This window comes from Mauremys mutica, chromosome 1, assembly GCF_020497125.1.
Source record: "Mauremys mutica isolate MM-2020 ecotype Southern chromosome 1, ASM2049712v1, whole genome shotgun sequence".
Taxonomy (NCBI): domain Eukaryota; kingdom Metazoa; phylum Chordata; order Testudines; family Geoemydidae; genus Mauremys; species Mauremys mutica.
In genome coordinates this window covers 153931767-153954187 of record NC_059072.1, presented here as the reverse complement: position 1 = coordinate 153954187, position 22421 = coordinate 153931767, and the positions used below count along the sequence as shown (strand labels likewise).

The window sequence follows — 22421 nt, the reverse complement described above, 5'->3', positions numbered from 1 at the left end:
AAACTAAATGGATTCTTTGCTTCAGTCTTCACGGCTGAGGATGTTAGGGAGATTCCCAAACCTGAGCTGGCTTTTGTAGGTGACAAATCTGAGGAACTGTCACAGATTGAAGTGTCACTAGAGGAGGTTTTGGAATTAATTGATAAACTCAACATTAACAAGTCACCGGGACCAGATGGCATTCACCCAAGAGTTCTGAAAGAACTCAAATGTGAAGTTGCGGAACTATTAACTAAGGTTTGTAACCTGTCCTTTAAATCGGCTTCGGTACCCAATGACTGGAAGTTAGCAAATGTAACGCCAATACTTAAAAAGGGCTCTAGGGGTGATCCCAGCAATTACAGACCGGTAAGTCTAACGTCGGTACCGGGCAAATTAGTTGAAACAATAGTAAAGAATAAAATTGTCAGACACACAGAAAAACATAAACTCTTGAGCAATAGTCAACATGGTTTCTGTAAAGGGAAATCGTGTCTTACTAATCTATTAGAGTTCTTTGAAGGGGTCAACAAACATGTGGACAAGGGGTGTCCGGTGGACATAGTGTACTTAGATTTCCAGAAAGCCTTTGACAAGGTCCCTCACCAAAGGCTCTTACGTAAATTAAGCTGTCATGGGATAAAAGGGAAGGTCCTTTCATGGATTGAGAACTGGTTAAAGGACAGGGAACAAAGGGTAGGAATTAATGGTAAATTCTCAGAATGGAGAGGGGTAACTAGTGGTCTTCCCCAAGGGTCAGTCCTAGGACCAATCCTATTCAATTTATTCATAAATGATCTGGAGAAAGGGGTAAACAGTGAGGTGGCAAAGTTTGCAGATGATACTAAACTACTCAAGATAGTTAAGACCAAAGCAGATTGTGAAGAACTTCAAAAAGATCTCACAAAACTAAGTGATTGGGCAACAAAATGGCAAATGAAATTTAATGTGGATAAATGTAAAGTAATGCACATTGGAAAAAACTAACCCCAACTATACATACAACATGATGGGGGCTAATTTAGCTACAACGAGTCAGGAAAAAGATCTTGGAGTCATCGTGGATAGTTCTCTGAAGATGTCCACGCAGTGTGCAGAGGTGGTCAAAAAAGCAAACAGGATGTTAGGAATCGTTAAAAAGGGGATAGAGAATAAGACTGAGAATATATTATTGCCCTTATATAAATCCATGGTACGCCCACATCTCGAATACTGTGTACAGATGTGGTCTCCTCACCTCAAAAAAGATATTCTAGCACTAGAAAAGGTTCAGAAAAGAGCAACTAAAATGATTAGGGGTTTAGAGAGGGTCCCATATGAGGAAAGATTAAAGAGGCTAGGACTCTTCAGTTTGGAAAAGAGAAGACTAAGGGGGGACATGATAGAGGTATATAAAATCATGAGTGATGTTGAGAAAGTGGATAAGGAAAAGTTATTTACTTATTCCCATAATACAAGAACTAGGGGTCACCAAATGAAATTAATAGGCAGCAGCTTTAAAACAAATAAAAGGAAGTTCTTCTTCACGCAGCGCACAGTCAACTTGTGGAACTCCTTACCTGAGGAGGTTGTGAAGGCTAGGACTATAACAATGTTTAAAAGGGAACTGGATAAATTCATGGTGGCTAAGTCCATAAATGGCTATTAGCCAGGATGGGTAAGAATGGTGTCCCTAGCCTCTGTTCGTCAGAGGATGGAGATGGATGGCAGGAGAGAGAACACTTGATCATTGCCTGTTAGGTTCACTCCCTCAGGGGCACCTGGCATTGGCCACTGTCGGTAGACAGATACTGGGCTAGATGGACCTTTGGTCTGACCCGGTACGGCCTATCTTATGTTCTTATGTTCTTATGTTCATTGACCTTCTTTTTATATAGTTTTTATTCCTGTTTTGTTAAAAAATAAATGTTTACATGTTTATAGCACTTACCGACTGATCCTTCCCCTGATTCGGAGTCCAGGTTAACGGCCGGGGAGGGTTGGTAGGGGATCTCTGTGCGGGTGATGAAGAGATCCTGGCTGTCGGGGAAAGCAGTATTGTAACCGCTGTTGCCTGCCTCGTCCTCCACAAACCCTTCCTCATCTTCCCCATCGGCGAACATCGCCGAGAAACTGCCCTTCGACACTATCCCATCCTCAGAGTCCACGGTCACTGGTGGGGCAGTGGTGGCAGACCCACCGAGAATGGCATGCAGTGCCTCGTAGAAGCGGCATGTCTGGGGCTGGGCTCTGGAGCGTCCGTTTGCCGCTTTGATTTTTTGGTAGCCTTGTCTCAGGTCCTTGATTTTCACGCGGCACTGCGTTGCATCCCGGCTGTATCCTCTGAGTGCCATGGCTTTGGAGACCTTCTCGTAGGTCTTTGCATTCTGTTTTTTGGAGTGCAGCTCCAAAAGCACAGACTCATCGCCCCACACAGCGATCAGATCCAAGACTTCCCGGTCAGTCCATGCTGGGGCCCTCTTTCTACTCTGAGATTGCATGGACTCCTCTGCTGGAGAGCTCTGCATCACTGCCAGTGCTGCTGAGCTCGCCACGACGTCCACACAGGAAATGAGATTCAAACTGGCCAGACAGGAAAAGGAATTCAAATTTTCCCGGTGCTTTTCCTGTATGGCTGGTCAGAACATCTGAGCTCGGACTGCTGTCCAGAGCGTCAACAGAGTGGTGCAGTGTGGGATAGCTCCCGGAGCTAGTAAATTCGATTTGCATCCACACCTAGCCTAATTCGACATAGCCATGTCGAATTTAGCGCTACTCCCCTCGTCGGGGTGGAGTACCGAATTCGAACTAAAGAGCCCTCTAGGTCGAATTAAATGGCTTCCTGGTGTGGACGGGTGCACGGTTAATTCGAATTAACGCTGCTAAATTCGAATTAAAGTCCTAGTGTGGACCAGGCCTTTGATAGGGTAACAAGTCTCATGGATAAGGGGAAACGGTAGATGTTTTATATTTTGGCTTTTTGATACTGTCTTGCATGACCTTCTCATAAACAAACTAGGGAAATACAACCTAGATGGAGCTACTATAAGGTGGGTGCATAACTGGTTGGAAAACCATTCCCAGAGAGTAGTTATAAGTGGTTCACAGTCAAGCTGGAAGAGCATATCAAGTAAGGTCCACAGAGATCAGTTTGGGTCCAGTTCTCTTCAATATTTTCATCAATGAAAAGACATAGAGAGTGCACACATAAAGTTGTGGACAATACCATGCTGGGAGGGGTTGCAAGAGCTTTGGAATATAGGATTAAAGTTCAAAATGATCGGGACAAAATGGAGAAATGTCTGAAGTAAACAGGATGAAATTCAATAAGGACAAATGCAAAGTACTCCACTTAGGAAGGAACAATCAATTGCACACGTACAAAATGGGAAATGACTGCCTAGGAAGAAGTACTGCAGAAAGGGATCTGGGGGTCATAGTGGATCAGAAGCTAAATATGAGTCAACAGTGTAACACTTGCAAAAAGAGAAAACATCATTCTGGGATGTATTAGCAGGAATGTTGTAAGCAAGACACAAGAAGTAATTCTTCTGCTCTACTCTACTGATTAGGCCTAAACTGGAGTATTGTGCCCAATTCTGGGCACCAGGGCTGGTGCAACCACTAGGTGAACTAGGCAGCCGCCTATGGCGCCAAGTGGTTGGGGGCACCAAAAAGCGCGCTCAGGGGAGGCGGTGGAGTGGAGGTGAGCTGAGGCGGGGGGCACTTGGAGGGCTGCCTGCAGCAAGTAACGGGGGGAGGGCATGCAGAGGAACCGCTCCCTGTCCCAGCTCACCTCTGCTCCGCCTTCTCCCCTGAGCACGCTGCCCCCACTCTAATTCTCCTCCCCTCCCCGGCTTGCCGCGCCAAACAGCTGATTGGGGCCACAAGCCTGGGAGGCGGGAGAAGTGGAGCGGCGCTGGCGTGCTCAGGGGAGAAGGCGGAGCGGAGGTGAGCTGGAGGGGGGAGCTGCCGCAGGGGGGGCATGGTGGGGAGCTGCTGCGAAAGGGTGTGGCGGGGAGCTGCAGGGCTGGGAGTTGCCACAGGGGGGGCTCCCCGGCTCTTCCCCATGGCCCCTGCCCCAACCCCGCCTCTTCCCGCCCCTACTCCGCCCCAGCCCCAGCCCCCCTCCCCTGAAGACTGTAGCCGGGCCTGACCCTGCACTCACCACATGGTAACTGGAGTGACCTGGCCCCAGCCTGCTCCGCTTCCCTGGCTCCAAGGCTTAGGAGGAGGGGGGAACCGCCCCCCAGCCCTCGCCGGCGGTGCGGCTGGGAGCCAGGGAAACAGAGCAGGCTGGGGTCGGGTCACTCCACTTCCCGCAGAAATGGCCTGTCCCTCTCTCCCCTGTCCCCCATGGAGGCCTGGCACCAGCCCCCCTCCCATGGAGACCTGGGGCGGGGCCCCACACACACACTTCTGCGGAGGCCTGGGTCCAGCCCCCCACTCCCCCCATGGAGGCCTGGGGGGGCTGTGTAGGGCACCAAAATAGCTAGGGACAGCCCTGGCTCCCCGGGCCAGAGGGCGGGGTGCAAGGTGGAAGTTTCGCCTAGGGCGCAAAATATCCTTGCACCGGCCCTGCTGGGCACCACATTTTGGGAAAGATGTGAACAAATTGGAGAAGGTCCAGAGAAAAGCAACAAAAATGATTAAAGGTCTAGCAAACATGACCTGTGAGGGAAGATTGAAACAATTATGTTTGTTTAGCCTGAAGAAGAGAAGACTGAGAGGTCACATGATAATAGTTTTCAAGTACATAAAAGGTTGTTAAAAGGAGAAAGGAGAAAAATTGTTCTCTTTAACCTCTGAAGGTAGGACAAGAAGCAATGGGCTTAAAGTGCAGCAAGGATGGTTTAGGTTGGACATTAGGAAAAACTTCCTAACTGTCATGGTAATTAACCACTGGAATAATTTGCCTAGGGAGGTTTTGGAAGAGCAGGTTGGACAAACACCTATCAGGGATGATCTAGATAATACTTAGTCCTGCCATGAGCCTGTTCCTGAGTACATTTTAAATTCAATAGTCTTTCCGTGAATATTCAATTTCACTCTCCAGGCAGGCTCTGTGTCATCAGACACGATAGATCCCAGAAACAGTAGCTCTTCATTGTCTGTACTATTAGTCAGCTCCCTCATTGCTTTGGTGCGGCAAACAGCTGCAGAATGTCCATATTTTGTTCATCTATTATGCCTTCTGCCTATGGCAAAACATACATCTTTGGGCTATGAATTTTTCCACGCTTGTGGATGTAGGCTGAACGGCTTTAGTGTTTGACTCGAATTTGTCCCTCTTAGCCTGGGAGTTCTCTCTCATTGCCTCAGGAGTTTTATGATAATGACTTTCAGCTTTCATGCTGTCTACAACTTTTAAGCTAGTTTCAGGTTTTTCAAGTTGCTCCTGCCTTTTGTTCTGCTGTTTGAATAGTGCAGGGGAATGGACTAGATGACCTCTGGAGGTCCTTTCCAGTCCTATGATTCTCTATTATTCTATGTTAAAAGCTGTAGTAAGAAGTTGCCAGAGAAAGCCATTTACACTGCACATGTTCTATGGGGCCTACAGAACCCAGGGTCGCAGCATGTTAATTTACTTTGCGGGGTTATTTTACATTAAGGGAAATAAAAAGAAGAAATACTAAAGTCTACAGCAGACAGCAGTCATAGAGTTGGAGGCTGGAAGAGACCATATTATCAGGAAGTGTGCTTTTGCTCATTTCAATATTCCAGACCAACCAGGGATGGACAATGGACCACAATTCACTGCAGCAGAATTTAAGTCATTCTGCAGGAAATACAATTTTGATCATGTTACTAGCAGCCTATATTACCCACAAATGAATGGAGAGGCTGAGATAGCTCTGCAGACAGCCAAGAAAATCCTACAACTGGAAAATCCATTCCTTGCTCTTCTAAGCTACCAATCAATACTAATGGCAGCTACTGGATACAGTCCAACACAACTCCTAATGGAAAGAAAACAGAAAAAACAGTTACTTACCTTGCCGTAACTGTTGTTCTTTGAGATGTGTTGCTCATGTAGCTGTGTGCTCGCCTCAAACACCACCGCTGAAAAGTTTTCCCTTATTTATGGAAAGTAAGTAACCTTTTTTTATTCTTTGAGAGCTTCCTCATGTCCATTCCAATGTAGGTGACTCCCAAGCAGTTGTGCAGGTGGAGGGTTCAAAGTTATTGGTATGCTGATTGTACTGCCACTCAGACAAACCCAACATGGTCTCTAGCCTGTTGGGTGATGGCATAGTGAAATGTGAAAGTGTGAACTAATGACCATGTTGCCGCTCTGCAAATGTTCTGGGTAGGAACGTGTGCCAGAAATGCTGCCAAAGATGCTTGGGCCCTCATGGAATGTGCCATTAGGCAAGGGGGAGCAGAGACCTTTGCAAGGTCGTAGCATGAGCAAATACAGGAAGTGATGCAGGAAGGGTTTCCTGTCTGGGCTGAGACGGGAGACCCTTCATCCTGTCTGAAATGGTTATGAAAAGTTGAGCGGATTTCTTAAATGATTTAGCCCTTTCTATGTAGAAGACTAGTGTGCATCTAATGTCCAGATACTGGAGCCTCTGTTCCTCTCTGTTGGCATGTGATTTCGGACAGAAGGCCGGAAGGAAGATATCCTGGTTACTATGGGATTGGGAGACCACCTTTGGAAGGAAGGCCGGATGCAAGCGCAATTGGATCTTGTCCTTGAAGATTATTATATAAGGTGGTTCTGACATGAGGGCCTGGATCGCCAAGATCCTCCTGGCAGAAGTAATGGCCACCAGGAAGGCCATCTTCCATGACAGGTGGAGCAGCGACCATGTTGCCAGTGGTTCAAATGGAGGTCCTGTCAATCTTGCCAATACCAAGGTGAGATCTCAGGAAGGGATTGATTGCCATACCTAGGGGTACAGTCTCTCAAGGCCCTTAAGAAATCAACTACAGATGTAGTTTGAGAAAACAGAACAGCCATTCACCCAGGGATGGAAGGCTGAAATTACCGCCAGATGGGCCCTAATAGATGACACAGTTAGCCCTTGCTGTGTCAAGTAAAGTAAGTAGTCTAAAGTGAATGGCAGTATTGACTGTGTGGGTGAGACACCTTTCTGCGTAGACCAAATCAAGAACCATTTCCACTTTGCCAGGTAAGTGGACAGTTTTCTGCTCCCTAAAAGCATCTTGTGAACCAGCTCCAAACTAGCTACCCGGGGCAGAGGTCTTCTCTGAAAGCCCCTGCTCCTTCTATTATAGTCTTGGTGGGCAGGTGGCAGGAAGAAACGGTAGCTGGTTGAGGCTTATAATGTTTCCTAGAGGGAGCCGGTGTACACAACCCTAGGGACTTCAGGGTGGCCTCAAGTCCTTTAGGCTGTGCGTCTTAGAGTCTGTCTGCTCGGAAAAGTGCAATGTACCCTCAAAAGGAAGGTCTTGTAATGTCTGCTGAAGCTCAGGAGGTAGGCCTGAGGATTGAAGCCAAGACTTTCTGTGCATTTCCACCACTGAGGCCGTGGATGAGGTTTCAGAGTCCACCATGTCCAAGGCTGTCTGCAGGGACACCCTTGGCTCAGATTTGCTTTCCTCCACTAGAGCTGAAAATTCACACCCGGACTCGTGTTAGTAGCTCCTTAAATTTCAACACAGAGTCCCAGGAGTTAAAATCATACCCGCTCAGGAGCACTTTCTGACTTGTTGTCCTGAATTGGAGATCCTAAATCTACCAAAGATGTCTAGTTTCTTGGCATTCTTGGCCCTGGGGGTTGGCTCCTGCTGACCCTGTGGAGAGTGTATCAGTGCCAGACTCAACAGTACTCATTCCGAGGCAGGAGTCAATGGCACCGTATGTGTTGCTGGAGCCTCAGAGTGCCTTGGCTGGGCTGCACTTTACTAATGTCTCTCTGCCTCGCCAGCCTCTGAGTTGGAGAGCGAACTCTGTTCGTCTTTTTCTGCTTCTTTCTCAGCACTGATGATGGAAACAGTGCTGAGAGTCCCTCGCTGGAGCGATCTTCAGCACTGGGGATGATGGACATTATTGAGGCTCCTGAGAAGCAGGAGCATCCTTTCTCGGTGCCAGAGATGAGGAGCAGCGCTGAGTCTCTCTTAGTGTAGCCAGGGCGCTCCTTACCGAGGCTGAAGTACTCGGTGCTGAGAATGAGTGACTTGGCTCTGAGGGAGGTTGTAGTGCTGCCTCCATGAGGATAAACCTGAGCCTAGTGTCTCTATCTTTTTGGTGTGGGGCCCGAAGTCTTTGCAGATCTTACAGTGCTCCCACATGTTAGCTTCCCCCAGGCACTTAAGGCAGCTGAAATGGGGATCACTCACTGGCACAGGCTTGTGGCAAGATGCACAAGGCTTAATTAAACCCAGAGACTGAGGCATGCCCCAGTACTGGGCAGGGATTAACCCTGCACAGTGGGGGTTTGCTAACCTAACTCACTAACTCAATCTAACAACTGAAACTTAACAACTACGAATAAAGATAACTAAATACAATGGGTAGAATAAAGTCCACTGAAGAAGTACTTGCAAATGCAAGGACAAGGTAGTTCCAGCGACCGTCCTGGGAGGTAAGAAGGAACTGAGAGGGCTGCAGGTTGGCAGGACATTTTATACCGGTACTCTGAGAGCATGATTCCAGGAGGCACCAGAGCCGACCTGATGGATACCACAGAGGGAAAACTTTCTGGCAGTGGTACTTGGGGTGAGCTCATACCTACATTGGAATGGACATGGACAAGCCCTCCAAGAGCTGCTGTTCCAACTTTGGAAAATAACTTATCTCCAAAGTGGACAGACATGAAGAAAGGAGCCAAACTAGATAAAAGGCTAAAAGAGCTTAAAGAACACTTTTACAGCAGGTGTCATTCAGAGAATCACCAGATCATAGATCCAGGTGATCGTGTTCATGTCAAACTGGACGGAATAAAAAGATAGATAAATCCAGCTGTCATAAAGAAAAAGACTTCAGCGCCCAGATCATGTGAATGAGACTGTCAGGGGAGAGTTCAACAGAAACCGCTGACATCTACAGTTGGTTACACAGAACAATCCACAGCGCAAACTCTACAGATGGGAGATGAAGAAGACAACGTGAGGATTCCAAACCCACCACACCGATTCATTGCAACTAGTGGACAGGCAGATGTCCAAGTTCTTAGGTTTTCGGGTCATGTAGTTAGAAAACCAGTATGATTGGGAGACACTTAACAGACTGATATATGCCGAACTTCAAAGGCAGCATGATAATGTAAATAGTGTAAATGGTAGGAATGTGGAACTTTAAGAGGGAGATGTAATGCAGCGGTTTTCAAACTGTGGGTTGTGACCCCATTTTAATGGGGGTCACCAGGGCTGTCTTAGACTTGCTGGGGTTTGGGGGCCAGGGCCAAAGCCTGAGCCTCATCGCTTGGGGCTGAAGCTGAAGCCTGAGGGCTTCAGCCCTGGGTGGCGGGGCTCAGGTTACAGGCCCCTGCCTGCGGCTGAAACCCTTGGGCTTAAGCTTTGGCCCCCACACCAGGGGCAGCAGGGCACGGGCAGGCTCAGGCTTCAGTCCCCCTTCTTGGGGTCATGTAGTAATTTTTGTTGTCAGAAGGAGGTTGCGGTGCAATGAAGTTTGATAACCCCTGGTGTAATAGAATTCAAAACTGTATTATACTGTTCATCCACTGGGTGGCACTGTGTGTAACATGACTTATTTAAGCTAACCTCAGCCATACCTGGCAGTGCATTAAAGGATCTCATAGTAAACATATCTGGTGTGTATGTCTCTCAGAAGGAGGCTTTATAGCCAGTTTATATATGGTACAGTCTATATCTGGTACCTGCCAGTAACAACCCTGCAGCCTACTGTGTATAAGTAGTAAATGACAGGCACCATCCAGTTTGTCAGTTTTACCCTCTGATGTCCACACTCAGCCTTAACTCTGTAGCCTGGGTGCAGAGGCTATTAATGGAGGAGTAGGGAGGCCTGAACACAAGGTCAGATGGGGCAAGATGAGAGGAAAAGACTAAGAAGCCACATGCTTAGCATCCCTTCCGCTTTCAACTCCTTCCCATCTCCACTGTTTGTCTTGCTAATTTAGAGTTTATAGTTTAAGCTTTGTGCATAGGCGGCAGGTTTGTATAATTTTTGGTGGGGCCCAGAATGGGTGTAATCTCCCTCTCCCCCCCCCCGCCCTGTAAGATGATATATATATTTTATTAAATAGTGTAAAAATGGATTGGAAGCCATAAGCGTTTAAGTTTCTTTTTATTGCATAATATCACTATAATAAAAAATTATTTAACTAAGAATATCAGTAATACTCTTTTGAATATGGAAACGACCATACACTGTTTATTCAATAATCCTCAAAACAAATACTTTCTAAAATTGCAACAAATATAGCCCCTTCTTTTGTGATGTGCTTTAGGAGGCAGCAAACACTTTTTGTCGTTGTTTGGTTCTTGAAATGAAGTCATCCAGGAGACTTGCAATGTCCAATTCAGAGGTAAAGTTTTTATGAACGTGCAGAAATGTCAAGTGATTTAGACGTTCTTGGCTCATTGTTGTTCGCAAATAATTCAGTCGGCGCAAGCAACTGAATGATCGCTCAGCGGTGCAGGTTGTAGTCGGAATTGTGTAGAATAATTTCAGGAGAATTGTAACTTCTGACAACAGGTCACTTAAGCCTTCATTTTGTTTTAGAAATTGCTTCACTTCACTCACTGAAGTGAGCTGGCAATTTCTCAATCTGCAAATATCACTCAACATTTCTAAATGAAGAAATAGTTTCTCCATGTTGATGTCACCATGGAATGCTTCACTTATTTGGACAATGTCCTGTTTTGAGCCATTTGCTGCCTCAGTTATAAGCTTCTCCAATTTTACTGCGAATGTAAAGCTTTCTGTTGAAAACCTCTGTTCAATTGCAACTTTGCAAGCATCAATGATCTCAACATATTTTTTATGAAAATAATCTTTAGGGTCACTGAAGGTGTGAGGAAGGCTTCCATGGTCGAGCCATCTTGGAGGTTTGCGTTTTCTTGGGAGTGTAGGCTCATCTAAATAAAGATTTCTTGCCTTCTCTACCGTTGTTTCCCAAAAGCGATTGTATGATGAGTCAGTACGCATCCCACTCAACACCTCTTGCAATAGGCCAACTTTCTTCATAACGCTTGTCAATGACACATTTGGGCTTTGAATTTGTGCATTAGCTTCTTCTACCAGACCCATGGCTTTCACAAGAACTGTTAGTATAAAGTATGTTGAAAAAGATTGAAGTTGCTTTGAGAATCCACTACATTTTAAGCCAAATTCATCAGAAGAGTAACTAAGTTCATCTAGGCAGTTCATCATGGCCTTGTAGTTTTGGAGCAGTGATTTAATGCTACTAATCCTTAGTGTCCATCTTGTTGGGCACAATGGTCGTAAAGAAGGTTCTCCTTCACTCTGAAACTCTCTGAATGCTGCCATACGTTTTGGTGACTCCCTGAAGGCATTGATGAGATCTTTCTCCATAAAAAACATATAACGACACTCTTGAATATTATGCAGGGCATCCTGCGTGGCAAGGTTAAGAGAATGTGCAGCACAATGCACAAATTCTGCTCTCGGCTCTCGTTCCTTCACTCTGGCTTGGACCCCAGTAAATTTGCCAGACACATTACTGGCTCCGTCGTAACACTGCCCCCGGCAATCAGAAAAGGGCAAATCACACCTGAGAAGTGTATCTTCCACAATTTTGAAAAGAGAAGCAGCATCCATTGTGTCAGTTTGGTAAAACCCAATAAACTCCTCATAAATCTCCCAGTCTTCACTAGAAAAGAACCTTAAAGAAAAACTTACTTGTTCTTTTCTTGACAAATCGGTAGTCTCATCCATTACAATGGCATAAAACTTAGAAGCCTTTATCTTTTGCACAATTTTTCTTAGCGCCGTCATTGCCATCATTTCGATTATTTCATTAATAACCTCATGTGATATCCACTTGTATTTTGTGCGATTGAGCCACTGTCTCAGTTCCTCAGAATCTGTACTGCGTAGCAACAAGAGCTGCATCAAATTTGAATCACTGTCATTATGTCCACGTAGTGCTATTCCTTGTTGAGCTAGGTACTGAACACTGGTAAAAATGTTGTGCAGTGCAATCCTAGCTGACTGCGATTCTTTTCTGTAACTGGCTGACACTAGTGCAGAAACATTTACCTGTGATTGCAGAGCAGCATATTTCATTACTGCTTCCTTGTGACAGGAGGATTTTTCGTGTGATGTAAAACCACGCAATGCATGTTTCCAATTTTGAAATCCAGATGAAATAAATGTTGGTTCAGCCTTCGTAGAAAATATTAAGATCTTCTTTTCAGAACAGTTTTTGCAGACTGAGCAAAAAGCTCTGTTTAATTTGATATTGTACTCCAACCACTTAAATCTTGATAGCCAAGATTGCTGAAAACTCCTTTTCTTATCATCTTGTGGATTTGCCACTTCTTTCTTTTGTATAACTTCAGTTTCAAAGCTGGGTGTTGAACTCAGGCCATCACTTGATGAATTACCCTTTTCTTCTTTTTCTCTGGGTAACTTTATTAAGAATTTATCCATTGTTGATCATTAATGGTCCTACAAATCAAGAATTTGTTGTTGGGATAAAATGAAGCTACAACACGTCGGTGCCACAAGATTACAAGGGTCAATTAAAAGTGGAAAGTCAGAAGCAGCACTTGCCTGCTTCAATATATTATACTTTGTTGTACCTGTTGTGATGAAGTGGGAATGTTCTTAATGTTTTCTCTGAATACTGTGTGAGTGCCTCAGTTTCCCCTGCAAGGTGCCAACTGAAGGTGTTGGGATAAAGAAATCAGGTGGCCTCCTGGTCTGGAAGAGACACAAAGGCCAGAGGAGGGGCTAGAGGGACTGTCAGTTTGGAGCTGGCTGGGGAAAGAGAGAGGCACCCAGAACTTGGGGCTGGGGAACCCAGCCCCAGAAGTGGATCTGACTGAAGGGTCCTGTTTTCTGTACCTACAAGCTCTGTTTTAGACTGTGTTCCTGTCATCTAATAAGCCTCCTGTATTACCAACTGACTGAGAGTCACATCTGACTGTGGAGTTGGGGTGCAGGACCCTCTAGCTTACCTAGGAGCCCCACCTGTGCGGACAGCGCATGCTGAATGCTCCGAGGTCAGACCCAGGAAGGTGTAAGTTTCTTGCCCTGGAGACCGTATGCTCAGAGAGAGGAGGCTCCCCCAGAGTCCTGACTGTCTTTGTATGGAGTAGTTCTAGAGCAGGGGTCACCAACCTTTCAGCAATGGTGTGCTGAGTTTTCATGCATATGCTTTAATTTAAGGTTTCATGTGCCAGTAATCATAGATTATTAGGGTTCGAAGGGATCTCAGGAGATTATCTAGTCCAATCCCCTGCTTATGGCAGGACCAATCCCCCAATGGCCCCCTCAAGGATTGAACTCACAACCCTCCGTTTAGCAGGCTAATGATCAAACCACTAAACTACGACCCCAACCATCCCCCCAATACATTTGACTGTTTTTAGAAGGTATCTCTATAAGTCTATAATATATAACAACTACTGTTGTATGTAAAGTAAACAAGGCTTTCAAAATGTTTCAGAAGCTATATTTAAAATTAAATTAAAATGCAGATCTTATTAGTTTACTGTGATCCTTGCCTTTGCTTTTCCTTGTTGAGTTTTCCAATGTCTGGTGGCACCTATTTAGATACTTTAAGTTGCACACAGGCTTCTGAGTTATAATTTGATAACTGGCTGGCAGGAGGTCAGAGGCTGGAACCCCAGATTGGCAGCTGCGGTGAGTGGAGTTGGTGGCTGGTAGGGCTGAGCAGGGAGGGGGCCTGCGCTGAAACTCCAACTGGAAGCAAGGTGAGTGGGGTTGCGGGAACTCTGGCTAGTAAGGGCCAGCAGAGGGAACCCCAGAACGAGGTTGGGCTGAGCAGCTCAGCCTGCACCACATGCCATGAAAAATCAGCTTGCGGCCAACCCCTGTTCTAGAGCATCCCAGCATCCTCTTCTACACCATGCGCTTCCCGAAAGTCTGCACAGGGCACTGACTCTCCCTCCTCTCTGGCCTTTGTCTTTTTCCAGGCATTAGGAGGCCACCTGATCTCTTTGTTCTCCAACACCTTCAGTTGGCACCTTGCAGGAGAGTGGCCCAGGCCATCAATTGCCTGGAGGCAGGGTTGCAGCCCTTCTCTGTGCAGACACCATCACACTGGCCCTCTAGGGCTTTACAACAATCACACCCCTTTATCCCACCATCTAGAGCCTTAAGAAATACATTGGGGAAACTGAGGCACACAGACAGTATTCAGAGAAAACACCTGTATACGACCAGTTACATACTTTGAAGGGTGTAAAATAATCAAATATTGTGCTAAATACAATGATACTCCAAACACCTTCAGTTGGCACCTTGCAGGAGAGTGGCCCAGGCCATCAGTTGCCTGGAGACAGGGTGTTGGCCATTCTCTGTGCAGACAGCATCACACTGGCCCTCTAGGTCTTTACAACAATCACACCCCCTTATCCCACCATCTAGAGCCTTAAGAAATGCATTGGGGAAACTGAGGCACACAGACAGTATTCAGAGAAAACACCTGTATACGACCAGTTACATACTTTGAAGGGTGTAAAATAATCAAATATTGTGCTAAATACAATGATACTCCAAACTGACCACCAAATTTAAGTTGCATGTTTTTCCCCTCAGGTGAGGGTTCTGGGGTGGGGCTGGGGATGAGGGGTTCACAGTGCAGGAGCGTGCTCGGTGCTGGGGGTGCAGGCTTTGGGGTGAGGCAGGGCTGAGGATGAGGAACTTGGGTGCAGACAGGCTGCCCCAGGGCTAGGGCCAGAGAGGACTCCCCATCACCACCACTGGCAGCAGCAAGCTCCAGGGGAGGGACCCCTCCTCTCCCCTGCCCCCCACAGCACACTCACTCTGCACCACAGTCACTGCATATGTTCCTTCCTAGGGCCCCTCAGGTCCAGAAAGCCCACTCACCTCCCCTGTGATGGGTACTAGGGGGTGGGGTTGCCATCACAGGTAGCCTTCCATGTTGCTGCCCCTCACCATAACTTCACTGTGGATGGGGCTGCCCCTTGCCCAGCATGGGGCAGAAGTGGGGTCTGTACGGTGATGGCTATGGGGCAGGGGAGCAGGGTGTCATAAAATTCACCCAAGCCCCAGCTGCTCAGGTAGGTCTATGAATCCCCCTCCCCCATCTGCCCTGTGGTGGGTGGATGCTGGAGGGGAGGGGCACTGCCTTCACATATGGCTTCCTGCCTCCCTGACCCCTGCTGCAGCCTGCAGCCCCTCACCGTAGCTTCAGTGGGGGGGGGGACGGTGGGAGGGGATGGCATGGGGCTGCCCCTTCCCCAGCGTTGGGCAGGAGTGGGGGCTGGGGGGGAATCATAGGGTCAAACACTCACGGAAGCCCAGGACCTGCTCAGGTGGGTGAGGTCAGTCTCCGAGTCCTGGCCGGAAGTGCCCTTTGCATCTCCTGCAGGTAGGGGGGGAGGGGAGGGCTGCCAAGCATGGCACAGCCCCCTCCCCTCCCCTCCCCCGGCCAGTGCTCCAGCAAGCAACAGCAGCAGAGGCAACAGGCAAGGCAAGGGAGAGAGACATGCCTGCGTTTAAGCCTCCAGCCTCCAGGGTGGGGCAGAGGAGAGGGCTGCCACCAGCACGGCGGGCCCCCCTCTCCCCCTCCCCCTCCCTCGGAGATGGTACAGTCAGCAGCAGCTTGCACTCACTGCTGACTGCTGAGCGGCAAGGAAGAGACTGAGACAGGCAGACGCAGCTGCCTGCGTTCAGGCAGTTAAGCTCTCTCTCCCTGGCGGCGGCGGCGGACATTGGTGGGGCAGAGCCCCTGCTTGGGATTTATTCATGGGGCTAAAGCCCCAGAGCCCCATGTAAGTCAGCGCCCATGGCTTTGTGGAGCAGGGGGTCATGTCTCCTCCCTGTTCTGTGAGGTACCTGGCAATTGGATGAATAATAGTGATAGGAAGCGTTGCCCTCTAATAAGTCCTGGGAGTCTGGTGTTGCTGGGGAAATACCGCAGAGCCCTCAGAATCTGTTTGTGCTGTCTGCAATGTGGAGTTTGATGGAGGAGAGTGATGGACACAGATGTAACCCTTCTGCCCCTCTGAGTTGGCAGCAACAAGGGCCGGGTTCAGTATCCAGGGGTTCCGTTTCAATAACACAATGCAAAACCGGCTCGAGCCCCCACCCAGTGACCTGGGACAATTACCTACCACCCCCCCGGGCGCCTCTAGGAGGCAATACTTCCCCACTCGCAAGCACAGAGTCCAAGTGTAGCAAAATCCTTTTAATAAAGGAGGAAACAATGCGGCATCACGTTGGAGAGACACCACAAATAGGACTATACACAAACCATAAGCAAAAAAAACCCACTTCCAAGTACATTTGGCACCGTCCTTTCCCCCTTAGGGTCTTAAGTCCAATCACCCCAAAGTCCAACAACCCAAGAGTCTCTGTCTCTGGTCAGTGCCACCCCAGAGTTCAAAAGTTTATCTGCAGAGTTTTACCCCCCCAGCCTGGGTGGAAATGGGGGGGGCACACACAGGGTGTTAAAGGACACCTTACGTGGGCCAGGGCCGACTGCCCCGCTTCTCCGTGGAGTTCTGCTGCAGCCTTCACCACGACTGGCTCCACTCCATCAGCTGTGCCGCTCCTCCAGCCAACCTGTGAACCGCATCAGCCGTCCCCGCAAACCACTCCACACTGCTCACTGTTCCACAGGCTGCGCCAACGTGCTGCAGACTGCTCCGCTCTGCCAGCTGCTTAGCAATCAATCTTCAGGCTCCCCCACTCAGTGATCTCAGCTCAGTAAGCTTAGCTCTTTTAGTGATTTCAGCTCTTAATGGTTTCAACTTGAGCCCCAGTGCCACCTTGGCCCAACATGAATTCAGGTCAACAGCCTCCAGATAGACTCCTAAAGGATTCAAAATTAGCTCTGCTCTTTAACAGTGGAGAGAGGAGGATGTGCAATTGGTGTTCCAGGCCCTCAAAAGGGGCCCATACCATCAGGTACACACACCAGTCCCCAGCCTCTCTCCCTTCACTGGGTTTTGGAACCCATGTCCCTTGTCTAGCAAGTACTATTTAATGTAGGTTGAGTCATTTCTGTCATAAAGCAGTCTCATAGTTCCTCATTCACATAATTAAGGTAACAGCACTTTTTTCTCCTTCCTGCCCCAATAACAAAGAAATTGGGGATTCCACAGTGTGAAAATAACCATCCCATGCTGCTGTGTGTTATGCTAAGTGTAGTGGGTTTACCAATGCAAATGCACATTCCTAAAATTCCTTTGCCCACTCCTCATAATGTACCACCAGATGTCAGGGTAGATCTCATCCTGACTCTGCTTACACAGAGAAGGAAAGAAAAGGAAGTCAGGAAAGACCAGAAAAGAAGAGAAGAGGCTGAAGCATTTCCTCTTACCAGAGACTAACCACTGCTATCCAGCCCAGCTGGGAAGTGCTGTCTCAAGTGACAAGCTGACCCAGACATCCCAGGACTTAAGGGGAGGAAACTAGATGACAAAGGGGAGGGGGTAAGCAAACAATTGGTTATGGAGTCTGATTCTCCACACTCACACTGGTTTTACACCGGTGTAACACCACTTATTTCAGCAGTAACAGAGTGGAGAATTAGTTTAACAATATGTGGAGGTGGAATGGCTCCAAAGGGAAAAACTTGGACCACCTTCTCTGCATCGAGCTGGCTTCTGAAAAAAATCTCCCCCAGATTCATTCAACATTTTCCCTCCCTCTTTCACCAGTTCACTGTGAATGAGCTGAAATGCCACAGACAACTTACAGCAACTGTGGAAATGTATATTTGACTAGGAATCTCTCTGATTCGTTCTGTATCTGTCTACTAGGGCTCTAATCCTGATAGCTATTCATTTAATAAAGGGACCAGCTGGCTTTTTCTCCTCAGTGTAAACCCCAAACTCAAAATTCTGAATTCTGTCAAGAGTAGCTCAGACTCTGTATGACATGGGGATATGGGAGTGGTTAATAGGCCAGCTAGGAGAATGGGCCTTCTTCTCTGTATGAGCAGAGCCACAGATAAACCCTTTTACACTGCATCATCGGGAACGTGTGGGCAGGTGTCGTGTGGCTGAAGCTCCCTGCAGATTAATTATTCTTCACTGAAATGGTTTTCTGGCTTTTCCATTGCTCTATCTCTCTGGTGGTTTGCTGAAAGACCTACCAGGGGTGCATGTGATGCCAAATTGTGCAAGAACTGGCTATGGGGGCACAATAAGTGTGAATGCTATAGCCTGTTTATAACTATAGGGGCAAATATGCCCCATACAGGATTGTGCCAATGCTAAAAAAATAGCATTTAATCTTCCCTCAGATAGTGAACTGTACAGCCTTGCTAACTGACACATATACACCACCCCATCCCTTGCCTACAACTGCCTTGCACAGTGGAAGCCTTTGGATGGAAGATGACTGAACTGCTGGCTAATCTTAGTAGTATACAGGAACAAGCACTGGTTTTTCCCCACAGGTTTTCACCTGATAGTAATTTGGCCTTAGGTATTTTATGTTGCCTGTGCCTCTCTAGCCCATTGAAGCTGGAACACGATTGACATTCCACTGACATTTCACTTAAACAAAACACACCTACCCCATAAACAGGAGTGACTTGGCATGAATGGAAGCCCTCCCCTCACAGTACTCTTAAAATGGCTCCAGCCTCCCTATTGCGTGATAGATGGCAACCGCAGATCTGCACATGACAGGGGAAACGTAGCAATGCTCCCTTCTTTAAACATATGCAGTTGATGAATGAGCCAATTGGCTGAATATGTACATTTTTAGTAGTATATTGGTGGATTACACAATAGAATTTGACTAGAATGAAGTCACGTGGTCCAGAAGCATGAGACTAGGGAGCGGAGTGGAGAGGGGTGGTGGTCCCTGGAGAGTTGCATGGGGTATGTGTATGGTAGGAATGGACAGTTATGGGGAGGCAATGTCATAGGAGTAGGATACAGGGAGATGGGTTACCTAGAGGGGGTGTTTTTCCATGGGGGGTCAGTCGCTATGATAGTGGGGTGTGGTGTACCATGGGGATAGATTGCAGAGTGGGACGATTCAATGGAGTGGAGTGCCATGGGGTAGGCAGTGTAGTGCAGGGGCTGTTGAGTGGGGGGATACAAGGGAATGAAGGCACAAGGGGTACTGTCATGCTAGGGCACAGGGGTGTAAGCTGCTGTGGGGCGAGGGCTGCTGTGGATGTAGCTTGCTGTGAGGGTGTGGTGCAGGCAGGTGTGTTGCTTGGCAGGAGCAAGGGCAGAGGAATGGAGTGCTGGGTGGGTGTGGTGTGTGGGAGTAGGGTGCAGTAGAGCGAGGGCACAGGGAGTGGTGGGGACACATCAGGAGGGATGCATTGCTGCTGGCTTGGGGAGCCGTGGGGCAGTACAAGGGACTGGTGTATTGAGAGGGTGAGATGCAGGCGTTGGCATTCCATGGGCAGGTGCAGAGGGTTGGGTACTATAGGAATGTGGTGCACTGGGGTAGGCTGCCAAGGGGGTAAAGTGTTATGGAGATGGTGTGCCAAGGGTAGGACATAGCAGGGTTGGGGCACAAGGAGTGGGGGGTTGGAAGGGAGGGTGTCCTGGAGGTGGTTGGGGGCTGAGGGAGTGGGTGCTGGGGATGAGGTGCCATAGTGGTGGAGTGCTGTGATGTGGAGTGCTGTGGCAAGTGGGACTATGGTGGTGGGGGAGTGGATCTGGCATGCAAGGGGGTGACATTGCTATGGGGCTGCGGTGCACAGTCATGGGGTAGTCATAGGGGTATGGTGTAGAAGTGGCATGCCATGGGGGTGGTATGCTGGAGGTTGGGATATCATGGGTATGTGGTGCTGATGTGGACGGGTGCAGGCTGTTAAGGGAATGAAGGTCTGGGGATTTGGTTACCAAGCAGAGCCATGCAAGTGGGGTGTATAAGGGTGGAGTGTCAGGGCAGTGACATACCGTGGTGATGGGATGGTGAATGGTAGGCTGACATAGAGATGGGCTGTCATATCAGTAGGTGGAGTGTATTGAGGGATGGTGCTGGGGAGGTGATGTACATGGGGTCAGGGTGTCGTGGGACTAGTGCCCAGATACAGGTTGCTATAGGGGAGGGATGACACGGGGTGCTGTGGAGGTTGAGTGCCTTAGGGCTAGAGCAAATGGCTGTTGAGTGGATGGGCAGTGCTTTGCTCTGGGGCGTTGGGTTGGATGCAAGGTGGTGGTATGCTGTGAGGGCGAGAGGTGGGGGAGGGAGGCATCAAATGCCTGGAGCTTGGATGTGTGGTGGTGAAGTTCTGCAGGTGTACAGTGCTGTCAGTGAAGGGTGCTGAGAGGAGGGGGTGCTGGGCCCTAAGTGGGTTGGATTAACTAGGTGGGTGCTGTGGGTGTGGGGTGAAATGCCATGTGGCTGTGCTGCACGTAGGTGGGGGTGCTTTAGAGTTGGGATGCAGAGGGATGGGTCCCTGTGGATAAGGTATCATGAGGCATGGGGGGGGTATTGAGTTGGGTTCTGTGGGGGGGGGTGCCATGAGCATGGGGCTCAGTAGGGTGAGGTGCTGTGGGAATGTGGTGTGCGGCATGGGGTTCTGCAGAGGTGTGGGGATGCAGTGTTGTTGGAGTGGTGTGCATGGCACTGTAGTGCAGAGCGGTGGGTTGCTGCCCATGTAGGTAGTATGGGGGATGGATGCCATGGGGTTAAGTGGAGCCTGAGAGGTATGGGATGCTAGGTTACACTGTTTAATGCTTAAAAAATCACCATTTTTAAGTGCTAAATGTTACCTGCTTTTATTGTGAAGTGGAATGAAGTAGTATCCAAAATGTGTTCACTGTACTGCAGTGCACAGATTGTGGTTGTGGTTCAAGTGAAATTGTTCTGTATTTCTGCAGAGGGCGTATGGGGAAATTATTCCAATCTAGGAGGATTCCTCTGTATCTGTTCCCTACATGCATAACATTCAAACAATAACTAAGAACTGACTTTTCTCCACATGGAGGACACATCATGGCCAGTTCATCTGCTGTTCTAGCACAGTGTCAGGTCCTAGATAATTTATTTTCTTTTCAAACATAAACATCAAAATTTAAGACATAACTGTGTAAAATGACAAGCCCAGGTTGCTGTATGCTTGATTGCATCCTGAACAGACCCCAAACTTGGAAATCATCTGTTAATGGTAGCCAAGAGATGTGGGAATCTTAGTTTTGAAATAGCGGACTTTGAAGAATGTTTAACACCGGAGAGGAAGTGCCTGGCTAAACTGGTTGAGTGGAATGCTACAGCACCAGCAGGACTGCAGAATGAAAACCAGTCCACCGCCCAGTGCCTCGGCCTGTTGCTAAGAAAGAAGGATAAGAACACAGCACATGCCCTTTTTCACGTAAAGACATTCTTTATTTGATATTTTTTATATACAATATTACTTTTCATCTGTAAAAAGTACATATGCAGGGTACCAGGTTGGAGGCAGCCAGAAGGTTCCCAAATCAGAAGGTTGTCTCTTGCCCCTCTGTTATTTCAGAGGAAAAATAATCTGTGAACTTTATGCAAAGTGAGTGAGGCAGACCGACAGTGCAACTTCCACCAAGAGTGACAGGGATTAAAAACAACAGATTCTGACTGAACCAAGCCATGCAGTATTCCCTCTAGCTTGTAGTGGTTCTCCACCTTTTGGGCAACTGTAGAGCAGTTGTAGAAGCCAGTGCTTGCCCTCCCTTATAGAACGGGGCACATGTTAACCAGTAATGGAGCTCAGGTTGCTCTCAGTATGACAGCCCAATCTGCACTTTGGGTCAGAGTAATGTCTCCCAAAACATGGCATGCGAAGGACTGGTTGAAGAGTTATGGTGGGAGCGCAGTCAGACCACTCAATTGTCCTCCAGAGCATCAGCTTTTATTTCTTTAAAATAAAGTCAATCTCTGGGTGCTATGCCTGTGGCAAAAACCTTAGAAACATGGAGTAAGGCCTGGTCTACACTAGGAAATTAGGTCAATATAACTACGTTGCTCAGAGGTGTGAAAAATCCACACCCCTGAGCGATGCAGTTAATCTGACCTAATCCATGATGTAGACAGTGCTAGGTCGACAGGAGAATACTCCCATTGACCCAGCTATCGCCTCTTGGGAAGGTGGAGTAACTACGCCAATGGGAGATAGTGTCTTCACTGATGCGCTACAGTAGTGTAGCTGTAGTGGCTTATGTGTAGACATACCCTAAGTGTAACTAGTGTAGAGATGTCTGCCTGAGTTGGTAGAGAGCATGAAAGGATAGCTCTGAAGTGTGAATTCCCCATGCATTTCAATGAATGCTAATTCAGATCCCAGTGATGATGCTTTAAATGTCCACATTATTAACCATTTCATTGCTCACCACACTAGGTAGGAAAGCAGAAGAAATATCCTATGATGAAGCTC

The 22421-nt window shown here is 47.9% G+C and overlaps 1 protein-coding gene across 1 annotated transcript; it reads right to left on the bottom strand.

The window, feature by feature from the left end:
• Positions 1 to 10354: 10354 nt before the first annotated feature.
• On the bottom strand, positions 10355 to 15440 carry LOC123351344 (zinc finger MYM-type protein 1-like). Its single transcript, XM_044990663.1, has 2 exons — positions 15382 to 15440; positions 10355 to 12544 (listed from the first exon to the last, which is right to left on the bottom strand). Exon 2 carries the CDS (start codon positions 12524 to 12526, stop codon positions 10355 to 10357), a length of 2172 nt encoding a protein of 723 aa, XP_044846598.1. The 5' UTR covers positions 12527 to 12544; positions 15382 to 15440.
• Between the last annotated feature and the right edge of the window lie 6981 nt (positions 15441 to 22421).

Coding starts and splice junctions, on each gene's coding strand:
- LOC123351344 (XM_044990663.1), bottom strand. CDS start 12,526: ATGGATAAATTCTTAATAAAGTTACCCAGAGAAAAAGAAGAAAAGGGT.